At 42.0% G+C, this 26,507-nt stretch overlaps 2 protein-coding genes across 4 annotated transcripts in view; one reads left to right on the forward strand and one right to left on the reverse strand.

Annotated features, from left to right (window-relative positions):
- The window catches only part of ST13 (ST13 Hsp70 interacting protein), a 24,341-nt gene extending 16,522 nt beyond the window's left edge, over positions 1 to 7,819 (reverse strand). Inside the window, exons 1-5 of one of the 2 annotated variants that reach the window (XM_071422977.1) lie at positions 7,762 to 7,819; positions 6,985 to 7,063; positions 1,572 to 1,629; positions 287 to 356; positions 112 to 182 (exon numbers count right to left, since the gene is read on the reverse strand). In XM_071422977.1, the coding sequence (XP_071279078.1) occupies positions 112 to 182; positions 287 to 356; positions 1,572 to 1,629; positions 6,985 to 7,063; positions 7,762 to 7,798 (315 nt within the window). In that variant the 5' untranslated portion in view covers positions 7,799 to 7,819. Of the gene's footprint in view, positions 1 to 111; positions 183 to 286; positions 357 to 1,571; positions 1,630 to 6,227; positions 6,411 to 6,984; positions 7,064 to 7,761 lie in introns of those variants that run through there. The other variant, XM_071422978.1, reaches the window with a different exon arrangement.
- On the forward strand, positions 6,508 to 23,680 carry XPNPEP3 (X-prolyl aminopeptidase 3). Of its 2 annotated transcripts, XM_071422975.1 has the most exons (10): positions 6,508 to 6,910; positions 8,410 to 8,526; positions 10,802 to 11,209; positions 12,933 to 13,135; positions 13,973 to 14,035; positions 15,385 to 15,498; positions 17,796 to 17,881; positions 18,374 to 18,557; positions 19,999 to 20,119; positions 20,937 to 23,680. In XM_071422975.1, exons 1-10 carry the CDS (start codon positions 6,523 to 6,525, stop codon positions 21,101 to 21,103), a joined length of 1,851 nt encoding a protein of 616 aa, XP_071279076.1. In that variant the 5' UTR covers positions 6,508 to 6,522; the 3' UTR covers positions 21,104 to 23,680. The 2 variants fall into 2 exon arrangements, with proteins under 2 accessions (XP_071279076.1, XP_071279077.1); XM_071422976.1 differs by lacking the exon at positions 20,937 to 23,680 and having other exon boundaries at positions 17,796 to 17,891; positions 19,999 to 20,125.
- The last annotated feature ends 2,827 nt before the right edge of the window (positions 23,681 to 26,507 follow it).

Here is a 26,507-nt window from a genome sequence, read left to right on the forward strand (position 1 = left end):
AACAACAGCTGGTTACACAGATAATAAAGTATTCATCCTCCCTCAACTGCTATCCTTGATTACACTCAAAGCCTCCTATCTTTCCTACTGCTACATTGAAGATTTACTTACCTCCACATTTTCATCTCCCATTTCTTGAGGGTCATCATTGTCTGGTTCAATCACTCCCTCATTATCAATTTCTGGGGGAAGAACAAAACGCAAGACTAAGCTCCATCTACAGAGACAAGATTTTCAGAATCATTCTCAGATTGGCAAAATGCAATCAAGTCACTATTTTCCCCACCTAAGTCGCTCTCTTCACTTTCTGGTTCAGGTGGTTTAACGGGCTCCTCTGGGTGTTCCTCTGCTTTGCCCTGGGAGAGACACAGATTTGTAAGCACACATTATTTCTGACCAATGATCTATTTCCACTCTCATAAATAACAATGTCTTCGAGAAATCAGATTGTGGTACAGCTGAACTATTTTATTTTTAAGGTACGAATCTCCTTTTCCCTCCTCTCAGATTAAACCTATCATGTATGCAAATATTTCAGAGCCCAAATCTGGACTTATGAGCTTCTATTATTGGTAAAGCTGGTCCTTCAAATTTTTTAATTCAATAACCAAAACCAAATAATCCAAATAACATCCAATTCAGATCCAGTTTTGCAGTGATTACCAACTAACCCTTCCAATATTCCTGCCTTCCCTCACATATTCTCTGGATCAAAAATTCTCTCAATTTAATACCATTAAGCTAATGTCCTTTAGCAGGGAACAATAAGCTGATGACAGTGGTTTAAATATTGTTTTCATTTGCCAAGGTCTGAGATTATTGCCACTTCTACATAGATTTTTTTTTTCAAAAATTTCAAACGTTTTATTGACTTCTAACTAAATTTCATCTGAATTCCATAACTTAGCACAACCTGTCTATTATCATAGATACAAGCTGCTTGTCTTTATACTTCTCTTGTCACAGACTATATTCAGTACTTATACACAATCCCTCCATATTGCTCTAACTGGCCAGTAATTCCAGCACCCGCTGTCTCGTTAAAAAATTAAAAAACATCTTTTTTCCAAAAGTATTTCAAACTTGAAAATATCCTGATATAAATATCTACAAGGCAAATTTATTTTCTCCCTTAAAATGAATCAACAAAAGCCAACATCTTCTACAATACTGCCTTAAAAATTTGATAGTTCTACTGATCCCTTCATTACTTATCATGCTTGTTAATACTTCTTCTCACAAAAAGATTATAATATAATCCACTAATGACTAGAGAAATGGTTTCTAAACAGACAAGAGAAAACAAACAATAAAAAAAATCAAGACTCTGAATAGCATTTGCATTACAGAGAACATCAGGCATTCAGGATTAGGGAAATGGAGCATGATAACACTTGAAATTAACTAGGAAGCCATCTGTAACAAGTCATCTAAAACACACAATGGGCAGGCTTCAGACTGAACTCTCACATTCACCCTCCCTGACTGAAAACTGACAGCAAATTTTCCCCTTCTGCTTCTCAGTAATTTTGCCAGCATCATTTTTCAGTGATAAATTCTTCATATCTCACCTTACTTGTCTCCTCCGTGGAGGCATTGGCTGGAGCAGGTGGTATTGTGCCTCCCATACTTTTCAGCAAAACAAAGAAAAGACAAAACAAAACAGTAAGATTATCAAAATAGTGGCATGTATTTTATTGATTCAAATCCTGATAATCTCAGCTTTTTGTTGTAACACAAAACATGATGATCCATTTCACTGGCAAAGCAGTAAAGAGAGTACACATCCCCCACACTTTTCTCAGTGTAGTGCAATGCACACTGTTGTACAACTCCTTTGAGACTTGTACTCACTTGCATCACCCTTCACCCACCCACCCTTTCTCACAAGGAAAAGCTGCCTCTTGGCCCAAATGGATTTTCTCCTTTAAATGTAACTTATGTTTGAATCAAAACCAGATATTATGATTAGAAACTTTTTTTTAACAGAGGTCAAATAATTAAAGAGAACAACCTAAAATGCCTATGCAATTTAAAAAACCCTACTGCCTAGAAAAAAAATAATTTCTCTTACACATTGCAATATTCCTGCCTCTCCTTCACCACAGTTAAGGAGCAATCTTGGTGGAGACAGCATTCTGTCAATATAGAATAAACTTCCACATGCTATTGACTTTGATTAGCAGCCAGGAATAAGCAGATGCTGGATTCTCCAGCTCTTAGGTAGAACATCTAATCATACCTATGACAGCACACCACAAGGAATAGCATTCCAAGCCATCCCCTGCCCCACATTTCCACCTACTGATGGTTTTCAATAAAAATGTTTCCATGAACTCAACAACAACTCCTTGGAGCCCCACACAGCTGGTTAGATGGGATAGAAGGGAGAGGAGGAGGTGACTAAACAGGGCTGGGCAGGAGGAATTGGGAGGATGTAGGACTATCTGCTTTCAGGAATTAGTGCAACACAAAACTGTATCCCAAGGATGACAAGTTATAACTTAAGTCAAGCTACTGAAGTTCATTCTCCCGTCTTTCCTCCCTCCTCTCAGGAGCACCTCAGAGTCAGGCCTCAAACTGGCTGAAAAAAAAACCAGAATGAGGCAGAAGAGGACAGAGATAGGGATGAATGGGGGAGAAAGGGTAAAAGGAGTTGGAGAAGGAGTTGACAAGATTGACAGGCCCTGGCACAAGGCCCTGCAGCAAAAGGCAAGCGAACAGCATAAAACTGATTCTCATTTACACAAAAAAACTGTCAAAAAACCCCAAAACCAACCAACCATCCAACCAACAAAACCCCAACAAGTGACAACCATCCAACCAACAAAATCCCAACAAGTGACAAACATTGTTCTGAAGCTATCACAACAATCTCTGTGTCCCTGGGATGTTGACATTAAAGTGACTAATCAAAGTTATACTGCAAGGACTAAACAACTGCAGTCTGAGAAATCATTACCCAGCCAGGCAGAAAACACAAAACATGGACTAACTAAATTCCTAAGTTCCTCCTAAATTTTTGCCCATGTAGGCTGACAATAGAACACATAACTCTATTAGTCTCTAGAAACCAAGGAGAGGACTACAGGGACCATCTAGTGAAGTCTTGGAACTCTTCTTCTACATAGAAAAAGAAAACTACAAATTACAAAGCATTTTAACAGAGTTAATAGCTAACATCCATGGTATTAGCTGGTTGTAAGTCCGAAACCTTAAATCACCTCAAGATTGAAACAACTGAGTCAGTCTCCTCTGCTTTCTTCATATCCCTCCAAAAGTACCCAAGTTTAGTTCAGTTTGAGAAATGTTTACTAATATACATGCATGTTTCATAATATGCTATTTCATGAACTGCCAAGGCTAAACAGTTTCACTCGCAGTATGTGAAAATATTCTTGCTATCCTGGTGATCTCTATTTAAACTACAGTTATAATCCCAGAATAACTCAAAAGCAAGTTACTCTAAAATCTCTTAACCCAGTATTTGATAACAAAGAATGAATACACAGCAGGGATATATGCAAAGTTTGGAATGTATTAAACCTCAGCAGTATATGGAAACACAAGACACTCTTGTAGGGAAAGGCAGGTACTGAGCTGTAGAAAAAGCACAGACACACACAAGGCACACAAAGAGTTTAGTGTCTGATGCCAGTAACAACTGGGAGTTGTCAGGACTCCATTGCAACAGTGACTGCACATTTCCACTCATCAGGGCCATGAAAAGTGTCACATTTATGACTTGTTGGAAGAACAGCAAATGTGATTTCTGCAACACTTTTATTATTGACAGCAAAATTATCTTCAGAGAGAAATTGCATTACCATGAATTCAAAAGGGTAAAACCTATTTGAACAAAAAAGTAAAAAAAGGCAAAAAGCCTTATTCATCAATTAGGGATTCTGTGGCTTATTTTTAAAGATTGCTATTGTTCAGTCGCAGGGTTTTGAAATGTGTTTCCTTTAATGACTCATTTCATAATAATTCAAGTAAAACATTTGTATTTTTATGCAATTATGAAAAATGGGCTTGATAAAAGGAATGTCAAAACACTTTCCAAACACACTCACACACTACCCTATGCTTTCTCTGCAAAGAGGATCAATACAGAAATTAAATACAACAGCTAGGCAGAATAAGAGTTAGAAAATAACAAGTGAATGAAACAGGTAAGACTTAAGGTTACTGATGCAAGATTAACAGCCAATAAGAAATAAAGCATCCCATTCTGGCTTCATGAGTAGTTAGCAAAATTTAAATTAGAATCACTAGGTTTAAGGAAAAAAATTAATCAAAGCAATTAGCAGAATTTTAGTCAAAAAATTTAATGATGGATTTTAGTATAATATAGTCATTATTCTAATCACTCTTAACACTACCTAGGTAAACAAACTTATGTCTTTCAGATTAAGACAGGTAAACCAGACAGAGATATAAGAATTATCGAGTTTATTCCCACCTGAAGGCAGGCCATGCTGTTTGAAGCAGTTTCCAAAGAATGATCAGGCCTTATAATGCACTTAACAGTTCTACTGCACACAAAACCATTATGTAAAGGCAGAGGGAACCCCACCAGAATTCCAGACACTTGTGCATGGTAAGTAATTTGGGTACCACTAGCATTATCCAAGTGTATTACTTAGGTAAATATTTAACTTAAATATGAAAACTCTCAGAAAACTTAAAAGAGTATTTTTTATCTTTTGAGATAAAGACTTTCAGTGAAGATTTTACATGTAAAAAACATTTCATGGCTCTAAATGTAATTACTGTATTAATAAGACAAGCACCAAATAAAAATTCTAAAAATTAACCTGGAAATTAAAGCCCTTCCCATTAACATGGAGAAAGTCAGATCGTCATCATTCCATTCCCTAACACTTTCTTATGCAAAAAAAGAAAGAAGTCAGTGTTTTTCCTCTTTCCTCTCCCTCTTCAAGCAGCCTGTCCACACCTTCAGATTTACCCAACAGAAGCACTGGAAGAAGCCTAGGGTAAGGCACTGAAGTATTTTATGCAACAGCAAAAGGAATAAAAGACCTGCAATAGGATGAGACAGACATCCATCTCCTTCCTAGGCAGAGGTGTATCTACTGTCAGTACTGCAAAGCCAAGTTCAGTTAAATACCAGTGGCTTTACAAGCACAGTATTATTCAGATGCATAAAAAATTTAAATACCACTGAAAAAACCCCATGAATAAACACTTCATTGTAGCCATTTTCATTATAGGATGTATTGTGAAATGCCAGTGTCTACTTCTCTATACATATGTACATATATATATATATATATATATACACAAAAAATCCTGTTTAAGATTAACACAAATTTTCTAAAACAAATTCCAGCTTGTCACTAGATAAAAATCTTTTAAATTCTCTTTGCTTAACATGTGCACCTGAAAGTATATCCCTCACTTCCCAAGAGTTCTTTAGCGCAGCACTCATAAAAGCCAAGCAGAGGCACCGTAACTGAACACAGGGGTTCTGTGGGCTCTCTGCCAGCTGCAAAGAATCCCAACCCTTCCAGCCTCGTGCTTCAGGGCGCTCAGGGTGGAACCCAAAGAGAATTTTTATCTGGGAAGCATCTGTTACGGCAGGCCCCGCTCACACAGAATATGTGCAGCGCTAACAGCAGGCACCTAAATGGTTCACAAGGAGCGGAGAATTCGACTACCTTTGAGACATTAAACTTCAAAGAGCAAACCACGTTTCGGACAGGTATTTTTACATAGCTGCCAGGTATTTTGTGCTTTTGGGTACCAGGATGTAAACCAACGTCACTCAGCTCCCCACAAACTCGGCTCCTTTTTAAGACAGGCTAGCCAACTCTGCTGCGTAATGCGAGAATTAGCTCAGTAAGTATCACTCTGGGGCTTTCCAGCCTGGAAAGCTCAGCCACTGAGATGGCCGGGGGGCAGGCTTTTTGCAATGGGAATAGCCAGAGTTAACGAAACAAAACAAAAAATGAATTAAGGCTTTTTAAGGCGGCAGGAGTAATCCCAGCGGGAAGGGGAGGAGAGGGCGGGAAGGCCGCAGGGCGGACAGGACCGGAGCGGACCCGTGAGGGGGGCACTGCGCGCCCCCGGCCCGGCCACGCGGCGCGCCCGCGCGCCGGCACGCGCTCAGGAGACACGCCCCCCTCCCCTCACCGCGTCCCGCGCCACAACACCCCTCCCCCCTCGCCCCTCATGGCCGCCTCCTTCCGCGGCCCGGGACCGACCTCTCCACCCACTCGCGGAGGAAGGCGAGCTCCGGGGTGTGCAGCAGGCCGGGGTTCTGCTTGCACAGCCGGACGAAGGCCCGCAGCTCACTCAGCTTGCGCGAGTCCATGGCGGCACGGCAGCGGCCCAGACGCGTTCGTTCCCCCGCCTACCCGCCGCGGAACCTTCCAGCCCGCCCCGCCCGCCAGAGGCCCCGCCCACAACCGACCTGGTCCCGCCCATAACTGGTCTGGTCCCGCCTATCACCAGTGACCCCGCCCAAGCCAAACGGTATCCCGCCCATAAGCTCCATGAATGCGCCCACAAACGTTGCGCGGCGCCGTGGAACCTTCCAGCCCACCCCGCCCACGCCTTCCCGAGGCCCCGCCCACGCCGATCATTTCCCCGCGGCGTGGGGGGGAAACGTTCTGGAAGCGGCAGCCATGGCCTGGCAGTTGCACTCCGCCCCGTGCGGCGCCGCTCCCCTGTTGCCGTTGCCGCGGGCTCCCCCTCGCGGGCACGGCAGGCGGCCCCGGGCGCTCCCGGGCCGGCGCGGCGCCGCTCATTGGCGGCGGGCCGCGCGCCGTGATGGTGTCAGCGCGCGGCGCAGGGAGGCCCCGCCATGCGCTGTGCGGCCCGGCCATGTCGTGCCTCCCGCAGCGGGGCCTTGTCCTGGCGGCCCGGGGCTGGCGCGGCGCCGCAGGTCAGACACCCCTCCTCCCCTACACCCCGCACCGCCCGCGGCTCCGGTACCGACACCCGGTTATCGCAGCTTACAGCCCCGCTTGTGCTTCTCGGGTCGCGGGAAAGCGGCTCTGGCTGGCGGCGCAGTGGCAGCCCCGGTCAGGGCTGAATCCTAGGAAAGAACAGGCAGTAACTTGAATAATAAAGCAACGGTAGAAAGCTCCTCGCTGCCTTCAAGGTGTTGCTTTATTTAATGCCCGCTGTGTCCGTCTGGTTGCGAGCTGTCCTGTTTGTCTGCTGTGTGTGTGGGGAAAAACAGTAGAAACACCAATTTAAACTAGGCTGCACAAAATACTGCAGTTACATTTCACCGCCCGGGTCTCCAGTCAAGCATCACACAGTGAACGCGTCGTGTTATGACTATTGGTTGTCACGCATAAATGATCTTCAATTAGAGGCTAATGATACTGGTTCCCACAGCAAATCCACGGTCTGTATGTTTTGCTGTGAGCCTCGGAGTCTCAGCTACCTGAAAGGCAGATGTTTTCTTCTGTTATCCTTGCTTATGCTGGTGAAGGGTTAAAAGTATTTGTTCTAAGAATGGCAGCACAAATTGGTTTTCTAGTAGGCATATAGTAACATAAAGAGCAACCATTTTCCAAAACATCAAATTGAACTTACCTTCTGGCTACCCTCTTCTTCCTACAGGTCTGGATGATTTGTATTCAGGCACAAGCACTTCTTCAGCTGCAAAAGGCTGTGACTAGGAATTCTAAAGTTTCTGATAATTCATTTTTAATTTTAGATTTTGTCTTATTGTGCCCGTTCCCAGCTCACAAATGCATACTTGTAGTTGTTTTTAAAACTCACCTGCTTTGGCTGTGTGTGGTTTGGAAGTGGGATTCATAACTGTTCCATTTGGCCAATGCTGCTGCCATGGAAGGTCAATACACAAACAGGGACTCTTGGGTAGCCTCCAGACAGGAAAAGAAAATCCTGTGTAAACCTGTCTTATTTGATGGCTTCTTTGCAGCATTATTAGTAAAAAACAGCACTGGAAAAGCCTTAAAAACTGTATAATTGTTCCAGGTGAGAGAAATTTTTTGAAGACATAGCTGAGAAGAGACAATATACAGGTGTCGTGCATGGAGCCCTGTGGTGTTTGAGGGAAGTAAGGGAGGGAGAGTGCTGAGTGCCTCATGAACAACTTTTGTATGAATTGGGATGTGCAAACCAACAGAGCTTCCTGGGTTTTGTTGCTGGGTTGTCAGGTTTATCATCTATTTGTTTATTTCTATCTGTTCCATGAATATTTGTCAGTTGAGTTATGTGCACATTGTTTCATAAACTATTGTGATGCACAGCAAATGGAGAAGTTAAGGAGGGATATTTATGTCATATAAGTGAGGGAATGCTGCTATGAGTCTGATGACTAGCCCACAGTTCTGCAGTTTCCTAACTGGAAAGGTTTGTTTTTTTTTTTTTTTACCTTGACATGGTGCATTTCTTTTCCTCCAGTTTGCAAGTCATGTGCTCTCCGAAGATTTTCCATCCAGCCTGCCCAGCAGAAGAAGATTCCAAACCGGTATTTGGGGCAGCCCAGCCCCTTCACACACCCACATCTGCTCAAACCAGGTGAGGTTTGGGCCCGGCATGAGCCAGTCATTGATATTTTCCTGTTTCCATTTTTCTGAGTGTATTGATTTGCTGCATTATAGAGTTGTCTGTGGTTTCAGCTGTTTATGACTACTTTCATTAGCCAGTAATTATATTTAGTAGCTAATTTCCCTGTCTGAGATGATACTGATTCCAAAAATAGGCTTCATTTGTGATGGCTTTGATAGCTTCTTTCTTTTTTCTCATAGTGTATTCGGGATTGTTTACTTAGGTGTTGCAGACCTTTTGTGGCCGTGGCATTTTGTGGACTTGTTGTCCTGCAAATAAATATGGTTTTTATTAAGAAGGAGTCTTTTGTGCAAGCTGAACTGTCAGAATGGTTCATATTCCATGTCTCGTGAGTCACAAAACAAAGGTGCAGCTCAGCAAAGGTGAATGGGGAGGGACACTGATAGATGGACGCCAGTTGTCTAAAGGATGTGCCCTGTTCACAGGAATATGCAATATGAGGAGAAGGACAAAAAGAAGCTTGTGACTATGAAGTTAGACAGTAGTGATGGAAGCCAAGGTTGTGTATTTTTTTGAGATGCATGAAAATGAGCATGTAGGCATGAGATCACCACAATTAAATCTAAAAAACAAACAAAAATTGCAGCAAAAATATATTCAGGAATATGTCTAGGAAAACATTCTGTGTTCTTCCATAGGTGGGTATAAAGGGAGAACAGATGAATATTTGTGCGTGTGTGTGCATATATATAAACCCCTGCATTTAATTGTAGAATAAGTCAGGTCAGAAGGAGCCTCAGACAGTTAACAGGTTCCCCCTGTGCTCAAAGCTGGGCTAACTTCAGCATTAGATCAGGTTGCTTAGGGCACTCATTGACAGCTCATAATAAATGAGGTGGATTCCTTAAAGTGCAGCCAAAGCAGTGGAAGTGAATTCTAGTTATCCAAAGTATTTTTCCATTTAATAAAGTAGATATGGTGTCCTTAAAATAATATGACATTGTTTTATTGCAATTATTGTTTTAAAAAGCAAATGCCTTCGATGCAAAGAGAATTTCCAGGCCTCAAAGTTGGAAGACAGCTGGAATCCCTATGTTTCACCCCATTGCAGCTTCTGAAATTCACTGGACTGTGGCAGTTAAAAAGCTGACTGGAATGCAGTGGAACATAGGAAATTTGCAGTATAACATTGTGGAATTGTGAGGCCAGATTGCATTGAAACAGTTTCTGTGTTCTCTTGTCATTTCTACGTTCACAGAGTAAAATAAATGTGGTGGGGCTTTTGGGTTTGTTTGGTTCTTTTTAAAGATTATTTCATCTAATAGGTATTGAGCATATAATCGAAAAAGTGTAAAAGTTAGTGCAAATAGAATTTCCCCTCCCACTGCACTCTTGCAAGAATCTACTTGCAGTACAAGTCAAATGTCAGTGTTCTAGAATTGCCACTGTGTAATACATGAAAGAGGAAGAAAAGATTTTGAAAGTGGAAAGTTAACAAACAGTATCAAAACTCAACCTACATTAAGGTAGGGTATTAGCCAAAGATACTGATTAAGGCTCTTATATTAATTTAGATCATAATTAGGGAGTCTCACAATTTTAAAAATACATACTTCAGCTGTTGCTGGTTGTCCTTTGAACTTCAGTCCTGTTTTGGTGAGTATCTTGATTGCTGTACTTCATGTCTTTTGTGACTGGAGCAGTTGAAACAGTGCCTTCATCTGAGAGATCATTTGCTTAGTGTTATTAGAAATACAGTATTTAACTTTTGAAAAATCTGACTTGTTAAATATTGACAAAAGCTACATATGCCCTGGAGAAGATCCCTTCCCTTAACAGGAGTCTAATGGCAGCCTGCAGTCGTCTGTGGTTTGTTTCTGCCTGGAATCTTGTGACTGGTTAGACTCTGCAACCTCTGTTCTTCTGCCTGATCTCCCAGAATCTCTGACACCCAATCTGCCCCTTGTGGTTTAGAAATAGTCACTTTATGAGTTGACTTAGTGTGTATTTGAACAAACATTCTAGCTTTATCTGAGGAAATTAATGCTAAACCTCAGGAGGCAAACTTCTGTTCAATGTCCATGCTGTAAAACGCATCAGTTTTTAGCAGTCAAAGTTCAGTTTGCCTTGCCCCTTCCTCTTTTTTTTTACACATTCTCTGCAAATATTTGGACGTTTGTTTAAATCTACCAGGTTTTGTGATTTCTACCTTTGCACAGAAGTATGTGACACAACATCCAATTGGTTAAAACCAGTGTCTGTCTGATTTGTTTTGTATTCACAGGAGAGGTAACCCCAGGATTGTCACAGGTGGAATACGCTCTTCGCCGACACAAACTGATGGTGTTGATCCAGAAGGAAGCCCAAGGCTGGGACGGTTTGGACCACACAGTGATTCTGCTCTCCAACCCCACATACTACATGAGCAATGACATCCCTTATATTTTCCACCAGGACACTAATTTCCTGTACCTCTGTGGGTTTCAGGAGCCTGACAGCATCCTGGTGCTGCAGAGCATTCCTGGCAAAGCACTGCCATCTCACAAATCCATACTTTTTGTGCCCAGGAGGGATCCAAATCGAGAGCTGTGGGATGGGCCCAGATCAGGCCCAGATGGGGCAATTGCTCTCACAGGAGTAGATGAAGCTTACACCATTGAGGAGTTCAGGCACCTGGTGGCCAAGCTGAAAGGTAACAAAAAATAGAGAGGGAATGAGATGAGGATGTGGTTTGCAGAGTCTGAATGGGTCAGGTTTGGGAGGTGGTCTGTGACATCACTTTGAAACTAAAATGAACTTGAGGAATGACAAGGAGTATGGCTGTGGCAAAGGCAGTTGGAAGTTTGTGTTAGCTCTTTGAGGGTCACCAATGGATATGTAGTTTTGAAAATTTCTGACTTTCTTCTTGTGTATCCATGTGAATGCCAGTCTGCATATCTCTGAAATATTAAGGAACAGGATAAGCAAGACCATGTTTCTGTTTTAGTCATATCTGTTTGCTGACAGAGTCAGGACCAGATAACATACAGGAAACATGAACACTTTTTATTCATAGTAGGCTTGGAAAATGATCCACACAGGGAGCTTGTTAGTCCACTCACATTTAGCTAGATGATTACTTGCCCATGAAATACTAACATTGCTGTCCTTTAGAAATATTCTTTTGCATCTCCCATCACTACGTAGCCTCAATACCTGTAATCCAGGAAGAACTTAAATGCAGTATAAAATAAAGCTGAAGAAGGCTCATGACAATATAATAAGGGCAAGTGTGACTTTGGAGGGGTCACACAACTAGAGGGAGACAATTTTTGAGTATTAAATACCATATTGGAATCAGTTATTTTGTTTCAAAAAAGGATGTCTTGAAAATGGGTAAGCCACAGGGCAAAGGATGATCAAAGAAAGCATGAAATGTGTGTGAGATGCAGGCTGAACAAACCTACTTAGCTTGAAAAAGAAAACAAGGCAAGGTATGAGATGTGTATAGTTGGGGAAAGCACAGAGGATGACTATGGTCATTAATTGCTGGTTTTCTTAATTTAATAACAAAGGGAACACTGAATTCATATGGCATGGTTTGGCACCTCTCAAGTTATAGATCATTCATGGAAGTTTGGAATATCAAAATTAAAATAGAGTCAGAAGTTTGTAATTCTGTGGGGGAGAGGTCCATGAAAAGCAGTAAATGAGCTAAGGGCAATACTCTTTAATGAATGCCCAGTTTCTTAGATACTTTCTGTAAGCAACTGCTCATGGTTACTTTCACCAAAGAAGGAGGGTCATGGTGGACATCAACAGTGACTCACCATGGCTTTTATACTCATTTGCATTTAAATTGTTCCATGAGGAGAATGTTGATTTTAACTGATGTTCTGAATAAATTTCCACTGTGAGTGTGTCTGTTCTCAGTAAGCTCATTTTCTTTGAATGGCTGAAATAAGGAGTTGTTTCCCCAAGTGTCTTGAGGTGTTGTTGGTAATGATCTTCATTCCATGCAAAAAGGTGAATTGCTTTCCATGGTCAGTGTGGACAGGTTGAATGGGAGAAGGATTCAGAAGGTGCACTGTGATGTGATGGCTGCTTGGCTTACACAAGTGCAACTTTGACAGGTGAACTCTGAATGGATCTGAGCCAGATACATGTATTCAGTGATGGTTGTAAGCCCCATTATTTGCCCAGAAGTGGGGAATTGTCCAGTCTATACGCTATGAATTGGTAATCTTCCAAATTTAGAAGAGATTGCTGGTATTCTGTGACAGTGAAAGTATCTATATAGTCTGTCAATATAGATTCAGAGAAAATTATTATTCTCAAATACAGCAACAGATGTCATTTAGGAGGAGTGAGTTAGTTTCTTATGTGGAGAACATGTCTGCATTTATTTGAGTGTCAACTTTTGTTTTGCATTCCAGGTGAATCCAACGTGGTTTGGTATGACTTGAGAAAACCAGTGCATGCAGAGCTGCACTCTGACTACATGCAGCCCCTGGCTGACATAAAAGCTCGGAGCAAAAACCGCATCCAGGCCGTTCGACATCTCGTGCAGAACCTTCGGTTGATCAAATCTCCTGCAGAGATTGAGAGGATGAAGATAGCTGGGCGGGTGACAGCAGAGGTAATGGGGCTGTGTGTTCCCCTAATGAACCAGTGCATTCCCTTGGTGAGGTGACATGAGCTGGAAGGAGAGCTTTGGTCTAATCTGTTTTTGAACTGCTGTGTCTCAGCCACTCTCTGGGCTTTGCTTCCTCCACAGGACAAGGGGAAACTGGAAGACTGCTTGGTCTACCAGTCTTTCAATTAGCACAACTCTAGTGAAGAAAAGCCAGCAGCTGTTAGACTTTGTTTAAAAGCAAAGGCTAGCCTTTTCACTGCCTTCCCAGTTTCCTCTCTGCTTTCCAAAGTAATTTTCTTTCCCATCTATTATTTTTATTTTGAGGAAAACAGGATTTTTATGACGATGTTTCCTATTAATGTGTCTGCATTCCCCCTTCACCCTCAAATACATTTTGAACTCATTGGCCACTTCTAAACAAATCTGACAGATACCTCAAATGCAGTTAATGTTTCATAAATGTTATTAAAATAAATAGCCAAGTAGAAAAGAGAAATACAGGTTGTCTTTCTCTGAAGGAAAAGCTGCATAAGGCAATCCTATTATACCTGAGGGAATCCACAGGTGAGACAACTTCTAAAATGCCAAACCATGGGATCAGCCTCAATCATCTAATTTTTTTTTTTTTTTTTTACAAAACTAGAGTCATCCCCTAAATACAGTTTCACTGGGAGGAATGCATCTTAACTGGTTCTAGTCTTGACAGCATTTTCACCAAAGAAAATGGTAAAACCCTCTGGTTCTGGGCCAGCTGATTTTGGGCCTTCCTCACGAGACAACAGGTGAAAAAAAAAACAGTTCAGTCTCCTTTGCTAACTGAAAGTCCCTTATTTTTCATAGGCTTTCACAGAGACTATGTTTGCCAGTAAAACCCCTGTGGATGAAGCCTTTCTGTATGCAAAGGTGAGTACTTTGTAGCTGGAAGTGAGATAGAAGGGCTGGATGTTGGTTGTCCTTCCAGGAAACCAGAAATGTCAGGTCTCTTTATCATGTGTCTCCTGCTGTAGCACATTTATTCACTCAACCCTTGTGGTTTCTTGGATATACAGAAGTGTCAGTGTGAGGAATTCTTCAGCTGTACTTCCTGTACCCTTATTTAAGGAGTGTAGCATTTGTCTAAGTTTCCTTCTATTGATGTCTTTTTGTACTATATTGAAATGCAAAACCCGCTAAACAATTGGAAGTGAAGTTTTCACCTTATTCTATAGTACAAGTCCGTTGTACAAAATTTAAGTAGTTATAACACCTTTTTGTAAAGCCTGCTTCTCTTGCCTCTAGCCCCTTACTACATCAGATTACCACAGCCATCTTGAAGCAGTTTAGATGCCTCTCAGTTACAAAATAAGGACTAATTGGCCTGCACATTTGGTAAGGAACTTTGTAAGGGATTGCAGTGAGATGCCTGTTCAAGAAGCATCAGCAGGATTTCACACTCTGTTACTACATGGATGGGCCTGTGCCGACATGGCACTGGCACTACTGAGTTGAAAAAACTACTTTAATTAAAGTGTATTTTACAGGTCAGTTTTTCAGTCCAGACCAGGATCGTAAAACCTTTGCTCCATGTAGGCATCCTGGAGTGTTCTGTCCCATGTGATTTTGGTAACCATAGAAAAGACATGCTATTAACATATTGAGGGTCTTTATAGATGTAAATTTATTCATTTCCATGCTTTCATCAGCTTCATCATTCAAGAAAGGTAAAGATCTTGAGGCTTATGGTGCTTTTTTCTTCTATCCCCTCAGACATCAAGGTAGTGCATGCTTTCAAACCTTCTTAGTTTAACAGTCATGAAAAATAGATACTGCTGTAAATATACTGGTACTTTGCAATTTTAAAAGACAGAAGCAAACCATGAATATTGTCATGCTGACATATAGGATCTTTCAAAATTCACGAAGTTGTATGGCAAATAAGAGCATTACTTTATATAAGAACAAATCCTCACTTGGATATATGCCAATGTAGTGAATGTTTGAGACAGTATTGAATGGCTTGTACCAGAAAGAGCTTCCTGGAGATCCAGTAAAGACTTGAAAAATTGTTGAAAAAGTGAATGGTTCTGTATTTTTTTTCTCCAGAGTCCTTGAAAAATATTTAAGACTACTTTCATTTAGTCAACTCACTTTCCAGTTTCACTTTGTATTCAAATTAAGAAAACAGTTGTAGGACAAGAATTATTGTGGTTCTAGGGCAGTTAATCACCTGAATCAGCACTAATGGTTTCCTCTTCTCTGTATTGTTCCTCCAGTTTGAATTCGAGTGCCGGACTCGTGGTGCTGACATCTTGGCATACCCCCCTGTTGTTGCTGGTGGCAACAGATCAAACACTTTGCACTATGTGAAGAATAATCAGCTCATCAAGGTAACCCTTGTGCTGTCCAGTAACTTAAAGTGCAGTGCTGTGATACAAATCTGTGTTTCCTAGCTGCTGCTTGTTTTGACTGAACAGATCAAAGCACTTAAATACATATTTTTTAAGTGAGTGAGAGAAAGGAATCCTGCCTTGGTTAATTTTACCTTGGTCAATGGCAGATTCAGTTTGTCTTTCTTCCCTGTCAGTTCTTGCTGCAGCATTTTCTGAACAGTGCAAGGACTTGCAGACAGGGTTGCCGATAATTTAGTGAACATGTCTGCTCTCCCAGCAGCTTGCAGTGCTGGGGGCCTCACAAAATAGGGGAGCCACTGTCACAGGTAGGGCAAAGGCGCAGGGGATCTTCTGCTGTCACTTGCGTTCCTTGGCCTTGCTTTGCAATATAAGGGCAAAGTGCATTCCTGCTCTGCTGAAGCTGAAATGCATTTTGGTTCCATGTAGCCCAGGAAAGCAGGGAAAGGGAACAAGTAGGGGACGGATCAGTGTTAAATGTCAAGAGGTGGAAGAGGAACATGTTTTGTCTTATTTTGAAGATTCTCATTGAATTGAACTCTCTCCAGCTTTCCTCACAGTAGTTCTTTCGATTCAGAGAAGTATTTTCAGGGGCAGTATTCCCTCACTGCTCTGCTCACTATTTACTTTTCAGAGGAGCATAGTTTTCCTCTGTCTTAATGCAGAACGAAACTTTCCCACTAGCATTGTCTTTTCTTGAAGCTGGGATGCCAGCAGACCTTGAAATGATCTGCAGAGACAAATGTACAAAAGATATGACAGGCTGCTTTTGGCAGGAAGAAGATTCCTTTGTTGTTCTGTCATCCAAGGTCAGGCTGCTGCTGTAACTCCAGTTGCTTCTGTTAAAGTTGTTCAGTTAAATGACTGTCTCTTGTTTTTTTCCAAAACTATTAGGTAGAATATTAAACCCATAAACTTGACACTTCCTTTGTGTGCTGCTTCTTACAGATCTTGTTTCCAAATAGGCTAACAAAGTGTTAGCCTCTAATTTGGGAGGTATCTGAATGTTTCATTTCAGTCTTTTACTTAGAGGGCTCTGCTTTAAAGAAAGAGGACAAGCATAGCATAAGGCATTTACTGAACAATCGAACCACAGGCTGAATTCCCTTAGTCAGTAAATTGTTACTTAGCTTGTTTAATTGCTTGGAAGATGGCAGGTGCTGTAATTTCAGATTTGTTTTAAAGAATTCAACCAGTTATTCTGAAAAATTTTAAAAATACAATATAAAAGGATAGTTAATGGCCTGCCTATTCAGTGGGATAGTGAGGTCTGCTCACTGCTGGTTTATCTGCTGTGTCTGTGTCACTTAACTGTACACAATGATAGCAGCTAGCACTGGAAGTAACACTAACAGTGAAATTTTGCTGCTTTAATCTTTTCCTTAACATGCTGCAGTTATGCCTGGTCGTCCCACATCATGTCTGCTGGCACAGTCATGGATCTGTGGAATGAATCTCTACCTGTGTAAATCTGTAAAGAATTTACTCCAAATGTTTTAAACATCTTACTGCTATATTTCTAGTTAGCTCCTTTAAGGCAGTGGTTTTGTTCCTGGCCCTTTGTCTTTCTTCTGTGTGACTTTTTGGGAGATATCATTGATATGGAACAGCTTTGCTGAATTGTATTGGATATTCACATGTCCAAAAAATTTTTCTTCATCACCAGATCAATCCAGAAAGATACATTAAAACAGTCAAGAAAGTCCTAGAAGAGAAAGGGAAGGTTGTACAAACTATTCACCAATGCATTCACAGCAGTGATACACTCTTAGATTTTGTGATACAAAGTGATTTTGCTGGGGTTCATATCCTATGACAAGGATAAATTTGTAGCTGTTGGTGATCCTGTGGGGAGCTCAGAAATCCTATGCTTTGGTTGCAAGTCCCCTCTGTCTCAGTCACTATAGCTGAGAACTTCTAGTGAAAGGAGTCATGGGCAGAATTTGCTGGAGTAAGTAATCCAGGTGTGAATAGGACTTGTCTCAGAGAGCAGAATAGTTCAAGGCAAATGCCTTCTTTTTACTCCAAAATCTTCATCTTAAAAGTTCAGACAGTAAATAAGCATAACAGTCAGAGACTACCTCACAGAGCAGCAATCCAACTGGAATAGCCTATTTGTAAACAGTAGTACCTGGGGTATTACTCTGCAAAAGGAATTCACTTTTCTGCAGCTACATTGTGAAAACAGAAGCATAACCTCCTTTCCTGCTGTCAGACAGAAAAATCAATTAATAGCTGGACTGACCCACAGAGTATTCTTTCCTGTTATTCTCCAGGATGGTGAACTGGTCTTGCTAGATGGTGGATGTGAATTTTCCTGCTATGTGAGTGACATCACACGTACCTGGCCTGTCAATGGAAGGTATGCTGCAGTAAGTTTTTTTGAAGAATTTTGATAAGTTCTTAAATGATTGATGGATTGAATGTGTGTTTAATCATAGTTTTACCATGTCCCATTCTGTGCTGCTTCAGAGTAATCAAATTATATAAAGTAATCATTCAGCTGTATTCCCCACTGCCTCATTAATTACTGCATGAATATATGTGATTCTTGCTATTTTCAGCTATTACAGCATGCTTAACGTGCAAAGAGGGCTTTTGTACATTCAGCTGTGGCTGACTCCAGTTGTGTGTAAGAAAACAGGAGTTTCAGTTGATGTGTACATAGCTCTGCCAGTTGTGAATTTGCTGGTGTAGCCTTTCATACAAGGAGACAGTTGCTCTGCTTTCTGGTTTTCCCCTGCTCCATCCTTGAACTGAATCTGTACCCAGAATAGGTTCTGGGGACAAAACCTCTTTTCTCTTGGAAACAGAGATTTAGTTGTGTGATATTCCTTTACTCAATGGCCTTCAGGTTCACCAAACCCCAAGCAGAACTGTATCAAGCTGTCCTGGATATCCAGAAGTCCTGCTTGAGCCTCTGCTCCCCTGGCATGAGTCTGGAAAATATCTACAGCCTCATGCTGAGCCTTATTGGACAGAAACTGAAAGACTTGGGTGTCCTGCAGAGCAGCATCACTGACAGCCATTTCTTCAAGGTACTTCAATTTTTTTACTCTAGTTTACCCATTTACTCTAGTTTATACTCCTACCAATCCTGATTGTTTTATCCTTGGGTAGTTTTAGGGCTCTAATTTGGGTCAGGAATGTGGTTTCAGGATGTCTCTTCTATTTGCTGCTACATGGTGCTTTAATTCATGTTGTGGGCTGGTCTCAGCACAAAAATGAATTTCTCTGAGACAGGGCTAAACTCCAAGATGTGATTCAACCATTTGGTGCACAATTTGGTCTGAAGTAATCCCCAGTCTTATATGCACATAGTGTGAATATTTGTTCCTTGGCTCTTGCTGTTTCACTCTGCAGATCCATTCCCATTGCTCTGCATTACTTGCCAGCACAGAAACAGCTTTAGAGCACAGTCTGAAGGGAGCTATGGGCACTAACACAAGATTGTGGGTCCAGGCTTGACTGCAGGCAGTTATTCATATTTTTGTGGTCTGTTTAACATCACATAAATCTGCAGTGCCACCAAAAGGTGCAGCCTATTCTCAGTCATTCCACCTGCTGTCCCTTCTGCACCGTTTTGTGTCAGTACTGGGACTCACAGAGCTACCTGGTGAACAAGACTGGGAAACTGCTCTGCCTTAGAGCTGAACCTGCAGATAAATAGCATTGGTTTTCAGTTAGAGAAGTTTATCCGCTCACTCTCGCTGCAGAGCTACACGAGTGCTGATGGCAGTACTGCAAAGATGGCGGAACCAGGTGACGGCACTACGGCTTTTGGCAGCCGGACAGGTTCCTGCCGGATTTAGTTGTGCGCGGTGCCGGTGCCATGGCAGCCCCGGCGGACGGGGGGTGTCGTGCCGGATCCTTCCGGCAGGTGGAAGCACAGCCAGTGCTGTGGTCCCTGGGAATGAGGAGCGTGGAGCAGGGAGGCGTTCTCGCTGATTCCTGCTTTAGAGGGAGGGAGGATCAGGATGGTGGGAGGGGAGAGGCGGTGTCCGTGCCTTGTAGAGGTGGATTAAAATCATGCTGTATCTACTGAATGAAATCGGCACAGCATTTGCTCTGTTGTGCATAGGAGACCACTTTCACAGCCCGGAGCAGCTGTACTTGCTGCAGCCAGTTGTGAAGGTCTGCTGATGGGAGTTGTGCAGGGCTTGGATGTTTAAGGGATGGGAAGGGTTGGGCAGCAAAGCCCAGCGATTTGAAAGTTGACACCATGCTGAGATGGTGATGGGTTTGGGCTGCTCTTGTCAGTGCAGGGGAAAGGCAATCTGCAATGTGCTCATAATAGGTGCCTGGTGGGTTTTAAGGGCCATCCAGTTCTAGTACATGGAAGGCAGGCCCTGGTGGCCTAGGCGTGGCAGTAAGACTGCTCGTTAAGTACATAACTATTCTGTCTCTTTTCCCTTTTGTATTGGAACAAGTTGGGCTGTGTTTAACTGCCTCTGTGACACTTGTTCTGTCTTCTCTTAGGCTGTTCGAAAATACTGCCCTCATCATGTGGGCCATTACTTGGGCATGGATGTTCACGACACCCCAGATATATCCCGATCGATCCCGTTCCAGCCAGGCATGGTGATAACCATTGAACCAGGTAAAAAGCAGTCAGTGGTGGACAAAAACATGCAACAGTGAGGGTAACAGTATTGCCTTTCAATAATTAGCTGGTCCTGGAACCAAAGCATTCACATCCTTTCTGGTGAAGCTGGAAACTATAGCATTATTAGAAAGCCTTAAGTCATTCCCCTCCCAAAGTCATTACAGTATTAGAAAACCCTATTTCCTTCCCAAACATAGCCAAAGTAGCACATAGTGGGAGTAAACTCAGGAAGCAGAGTAGTGTAGAGCTCAGGCTGTGCAGCACAGGTGAACTGCAGTGCAGAAATCAGGGTCGATTCACTTGTGCTGTGTTCTGTGTTCGTGCCACTGAACTTCTACCAGTCACTGGTAGTGTCTCAAGCATTGCAGTCTGCAATTTACAGGGATTCACAACTTAGCTTTGCAAATTAGGCATCCTGTGAGGAACCTTTCTTTCACCTTGTCACTAGATTTGGAGCTGTCAGCTGGAAACTTATATTTAATGCTTGTCTCTTCTCTCTCTCTATTCAGAACATTGTTAAAATCATCATTGTGAATGTAATACTGAGAGCAAGAAGTGTGAAAAGGCCAGGTGTAGCTATGGAAGTTCTTATTAATGTGCTGATATCTTTAGGCACAGAGGGACAGTTTCCTTTCTTTGCCCACCAACAGTGAGTTGGTGAGAGGAAAGAGAGTAACTTGCCATATTAAAAATTCTCAGGATCAAACACGTTATGTTGCTGAAAGTCCAACCTCACTCTCCTGGTGGTGCAGAAAGGGAAAGGTGGTGCTCTGGAGAGTGTTGTGTGTTTTAATTCCCTTTCTTCTTTCAGGCATTTATATCCCTGAGGATGATGTGAGTGCTCCGGAGAGGTTTCGTGGCATTGGTGTGCGCATTGAGGATGATGTGGTGATAACAGAAGATGCACCTCTTGTCCTGTCTGCTGACTGTCCCAAGGACATCTACCACCTTGAGCAGATCTGTGGCCGCAGCTCATGATGCCCCTTCTCTGCCCCTTTCATCCTCCTTGGGAGACACAGCCCCACAGGGATGCAGATCCCTTAGCTGGCTGTAGTTGCCACATGATGGAAGGCGTGGACAGTTGATGGCTGTTTCCAAGACTGGGACTGGGCAGTGGAATGCAAAAGGCTTGGGTACTGAGGGATGAAAAAACAAAGTAACCTTCTCTGTGTGCAATTTTCTTCTGATTTGTGCTGATGTGGAACTGTTGTATGATGTGGAAGTGGATTCATCCCTCTGCTGCTGTGTGGATCCATGTGTTCTGGGGCCCTTGGGAGATTGAATTTTGTCAGTGCCACCAGATGCATAGGTACAACAGCTGAGACCAAGGACCCCTTTTTTCCCCCTTAGCAGCAGTTTCACAGCGGTCAGATTTTTAAAATGAGGCTTTTATAAATGCTGGTTTTGGATGAAAAAGTATCAGCTTGAATTTTATAGAACCATGTAAGGAGAGAGTCTGGTAATCAGGGAGGTGGGTTTGGTGGAGAGGTGGTTGTATCTGAAGCCAGTGGAGAATTCTTTTAGTATTTTAAAGATAGGAATGTGTTTAGGCCTTGTTCAGGCACATGCAAAATAGGCCTGCAGCAGGGAAAAACACCTTGTCTTCCAGCTTTTTGGAGTGTTTGGTAATTTCAAAAAGTACAAATAGGGCTCAGAAGGTTAGACATACCTATTCTTGCTGTCTTCCACATTCCCTTCCTTTTGTCCCAAAGGTCCATTCCTTTTTCCTGCTCTGAGTCTCTACCCTAGGAGCAGGGCCATATTGATTATGCTGGACTGCACTGGTGAGCTGTTGGTTGTCTCCCAGATGTGAGGTGTTCAGTTCTGGGACAGTCACAGCACCTTTCTGGCTTCTGCTTGCTGTGTGCTGCAAGTGCCAGCAGCTTGATCAGTGCGGTTTTGAAGAGTCTGCCTTATGCTGAGTGTCAAGTCTTTACGTGGCTTTTATATGGAATTAATTGGAATTAAAATAATTCTTCTTTTCTGAACTCTGAGGGCATGATGAGAGCTGATTTTTGGTTTTTTCCCAAAGTGCTCTGATAATATTTTTGAAGCAGCTGCAAATGTTACTGGGGCTGGATGAGGAGTAAAGAGAAGAGTTTTCTACCCTGGCCATGAGCCTACCATCCAAGCCATAGTAAATACACCCACTAAAGGCAAGCATCTATGTATTTACTGAAAATATTTAGACAATCAGCTACTTAACATGTGTGAAAAATGCCTCTCATCACAGCATCTCCTGTTATTTACACTTGCTGTTGCATCACCTTACTTCCTTTCTTAGGTAGCTTTCGGTGCTCTTCATCTGTTACTCTAAATTTTCTTTCTCTTCTCTTCCTGGTTTGTCTATTTCCACTATGTCACTGCTTCCTAATCCATTTTACTTTCTTACCAATATCACTGCCTTGTCCCCAGTTTGGCCTAATTCCCCACAGTGAATGTAGCCAGAAGTATGTGAGGAAGGTGGTCAGGGTTCTGGAGTTTGACCTCTGCCTCTGTTGCTGTGTAATCTCTAGCAAAATCTGCACTTTTTTCTCTTTTTTTTTCCCCCCCTCTTTTTGTTTTTTTCTGTGTTTCACTTAGTGAAGGCCAAGTGGGCAGTGTCCTGCATCTCTCATTGCATTCAACGTGAGCTGGGTGCATGCACTGGGGTTTGAATTTTGGCACCTGAAAGGCAGCCAAGGCATGCCATATTTTTATTTTCTAAACATGACCAAAAAAATGCTTTTTCAGGGTTTAGTGTATCAAGTTTCACCTATTTAAGGGAATCTGCTAATCTCTAATGGCAGTGCTTGTTAAAATACTCCTGTGTTTCAGTGATAGCTACAGCCTAAAATGTTAGAAGGGAGGCTTCCTAACTATGAACACAGACCTGATGAGTACTTTTGACGTTGTTCTGATCTCTGATACATTTGTTCCAATTACACCTGTTAGAGCCATATCAACTGGGCCAAAACTTGGGGATTTTGGAACTATGTAAGCAGCTTAAAATAACATTAATCTGAGAGATACATGTGTGAGCTGATCTGCACATCCACCCACACATCTAACAGAGTTAATAATGGTACTTAATGTAAATAAGCCTTTAAAATGCATATACAAGTTATTTTTAAAATAAAACAATTTGTAGAAAGTAGTTTCTCAGGCCATCAAGTTGCATGCTGTTGAATAAGATACCTGCACCTCCAAAAACAGCATTATTTTTCAGGGAGATTTATTAATTGTGTGTGACCCATCTTGGACTTGAAATAACATTGTCAAATGTAGGCACATGCTAATTCCTAATTCTCTCAGGAAAATCCTGCAACTTGTAAACACCAATAGATCTTAGGAATGCTGTGGATGAATGTTACTGTTAGTAAAAAGTGTCTGTGACTCCTGAGTGGAAAGTAATGGATCTGCTATGGCTGCTGACTGTGTCTGATTTAGGCCATGCACATTCTGTAATTCTGTGTTTAGCCATTTTTTCAGCATAAACTGCTGGTTTGAATCTCTTGTTCCATGTAAAGGGTGCATTTCACAGGAGGTATTAAATCTGCATCCTATGAACCTCAATTTTTGAAGGCTTTTTCTCACTTGTTGCAGAGATGAATAATCTGTGACCTACACACGTGCTGCAAACAACCCTTGCAAACAACCAAATCCTTGAACATTTTATACAACCTTCATCAAGAAACCCTAAAGAGCTGGGTTTTCTGGCTGCTGGCACGGCACATACCTGTGGTGCTCTTCCCCTGGCACTGATCCCATCCTGCCAGACTGTCTGCTCCTGCCACAGAAGAGATTCCTCACTGCAGCCACTTGGGTGCAGGAGCAGCTCTCAGTGGTGGCACAAGTCGACAGCTGCTTGACGAGGGCGTTAGTGGGATCACAGGGGGTGAAAGAGAAATTGATGTATACACAAGTTCATGCGGGGAGAGATTTGATTTCATGTGGCACAAGTCTTAAGGACATCAGAGTATGAGAGAAAATGAGAGCCAGCCATCCCTATGGAGAAGCTGCTTCCAGAGGAACCCTGACAGGCTTTTGGCTTTTCCACTTCTGCCAGGGGACTGCTTCGTCTTGCAGAGAACTAGTAAAGTCCTGTTGTTAAATACAGTCAGAGCAGAAGCACCGATTTGCAGATTTGCTTCTGCCATTGAAGTGGAAAGAAATTTGACATTTAACACGATTTGGCATTCTACCTCTATGTGGAAAAATACAGTATGTCTTTCCTAAAATTGCATTCATTATTTTGAGATGGAACATGGTGGAGGAAGTAGCAAACTGAGGTAGCCCAGTAAAGAGAATGGAGATGGAGAGTTTTGGGCCTGTGCAATGCATTAAGAGAAGAATCAGGAGAAGGTTGTGATTTAGAGCTGCAGGGATGTGTGCCAGGGGGATGGGAGAGCAAGGAGAGAACAACGGGGCATAAACTGGCTATTCAGTATGTTGTCAGAATGGTGCAATAGCTCCAGAAAACTGGTTATGCTGTTTCATAACCCTGATTGATTTGTCCTACTCAGTAGGGAGGAACAAAAGAGTCAGATTGTATTGATGAACTTCATCTTAACAGTTAGTTTAATTATTTCTTTTAAAAATCAATAGCATTATCATATGAGAAAGTTTTATGCAGTTTCAGGTTATTGATTATGTGTCATATCTCAAATAACGGGAAGGGAAAAAAGTATGTTTCTAGGCAAAATCTTCCATAATGATGGAGGGAGCAAGGCTGAGGTTACATGCTCTTATGCTATCCAAATTATTGCTGTGGAAATTGAGTAATTACTCCAAGGAGAATTACCATAAGGTGAAAAGAGTTAGGGAGTTAGGGTTAAACTTAGAAAAAAATCTGTATTAGATAAATGACAAAAATGTTTTAATTGTGATATTTAATACTTTATGTAATTGGATAGCAAAACTCTGTGCTGACATAAATTGATTGCTTTAAATTTCTTTTAAACTGAGTTGTCTAGAAGCATGTACAGGTATATCTTTATTTGTATGCAGATCTAAAGTTCATTTAAGTTTATAATTCTGACATCATTACAGCACATCTGTTAAATATGCTCCCTACATGTGTGCACAGCCTCCACTTAATTAAAAATCATCCTTTGGACGCTGTCACAGTGCTGGCTCTAGGACTGGGTCTATAAAATACACTGTATTTAAGAGATATAATGTAGAGAGCTTTTTGGAGAATTGGTTAGCTGAGAAAGGACATTCCGATGTGATACCGATGGATAAGGGTAAGAGAAACAAGCTGGGAACTGAGCAACCGGTGCCTAATTACTGACGAAGGTCACAGTGACCTTCTCTAAAATGGGAAGACGGGGGAGAAAATTGCTTGCCAGAAAATGTAGTTATCCCAAGGTAGAGAAATTAGAAGAATGTACACATAGAAGTAAAATAATTGTTAAGAGATAGAAGTAGGTGTGTTTGATCATAGTGTGCTTTAACCAATAATGAGCTCAGATTTTGCAATATGCATAAGCTTCATTAACACTAATATAAAAATGTGTAAGCTTTCAATAAACTTCGAGATTTGCTATTCATCGCATATGGTGTGTCGCATCTCTCCCGCCGTTACGACAATATAACAATAAATTACATTTTAAAGCAGTATTTATAATTTAAATGGACAGTCAGGCACCATGGGCTCAATGACACTCAATTTCAGCTCCTTTCTCCTTCTCAGTTTGTCTTGCTGCCTAAATTGCCTGGCAGGTCTGAGCCTTCTTCCCTAGCAAGTGGAGCAATGAACCCCTGTCTTCCTGGGACAGCTTATGGCTCAGCCTACCTGGTTGTTTCTCTGAAGCACCACCCAATATTTGGCTAACCAAAACCAGGCTTTTCAGAAGATGGCCAGAAAGGAACAAGGAAGAATTTCCAGCTCCTCCATGTGTGTGTTACCTTCACCTGCTGACTCATAACACATATGCCTTTTTAACAACCATGACAGAGTTATCCATTAACAATGGCAAAGGAAAAAAAAATCCTGTCTGGATAAGTCTGACAATGAAACTTTTGAACAAAGAAAATGTTAACAAGGAAGCTGGTTTTAGACTCAGAAGTGAGAATGTCTACTCTAGGCTTCAATATATTCCTTCCACAGGGATGCTGGGCAAACAGGTAGCACTGCAGGAGCAATGTGCAGTCTTTGGGAGCTTTTTCAGATGCTGGTCTCAGGCATGCTGTGGGGGGGCAGAACTGACAGTGGTTAAAGCTCTGTGTTGGGTTTCTTCCTCCCAAGACCATAAAGAGCCTGTGGCTTTTTAAAGGATTCTCCGTTTTTCATAATTTAGGCAGAAATATAATGGCAGCACAGGCTGAGAACTCTCAGCCTGTGGTTCAACCAGGAGTTGTTGGCATTCCAGTGAAAACTTTTAGAAATGCAGTTCTT

This window comes from Agelaius tricolor, unplaced genomic scaffold (genome assembly GCF_023055355.1).
Source record: "Agelaius tricolor isolate 1412-34295 unplaced genomic scaffold, bAgeTri1.0.p SCAF_3, whole genome shotgun sequence".
NCBI classification, from domain to species: domain Eukaryota; kingdom Metazoa; phylum Chordata; class Aves; order Passeriformes; family Icteridae; genus Agelaius; species Agelaius tricolor.

Bases quoted from the DNA above. Each gene is read 5' to 3' on its own strand.
- XPNPEP3 (XM_071422975.1), top strand. From the start codon at position 6,523: ATGCGCCCACAAACGTTGCGCGGCGCCGTGGAACCTTCCAGCCCACCC. The intron at 8,527-10,801 runs GTGAGGTTTGGG...TTGTATTCACAG, and splicing joins CCCACATCTGCTCAAACCAG to GAGAGGTAACCCCAGGATTG. The intron at 17,882-18,373 runs GTATGCTGCAGT...AATGGCCTTCAG, and splicing joins ACCTGGCCTGTCAATGGAAG to GTTCACCAAACCCCAAGCAG.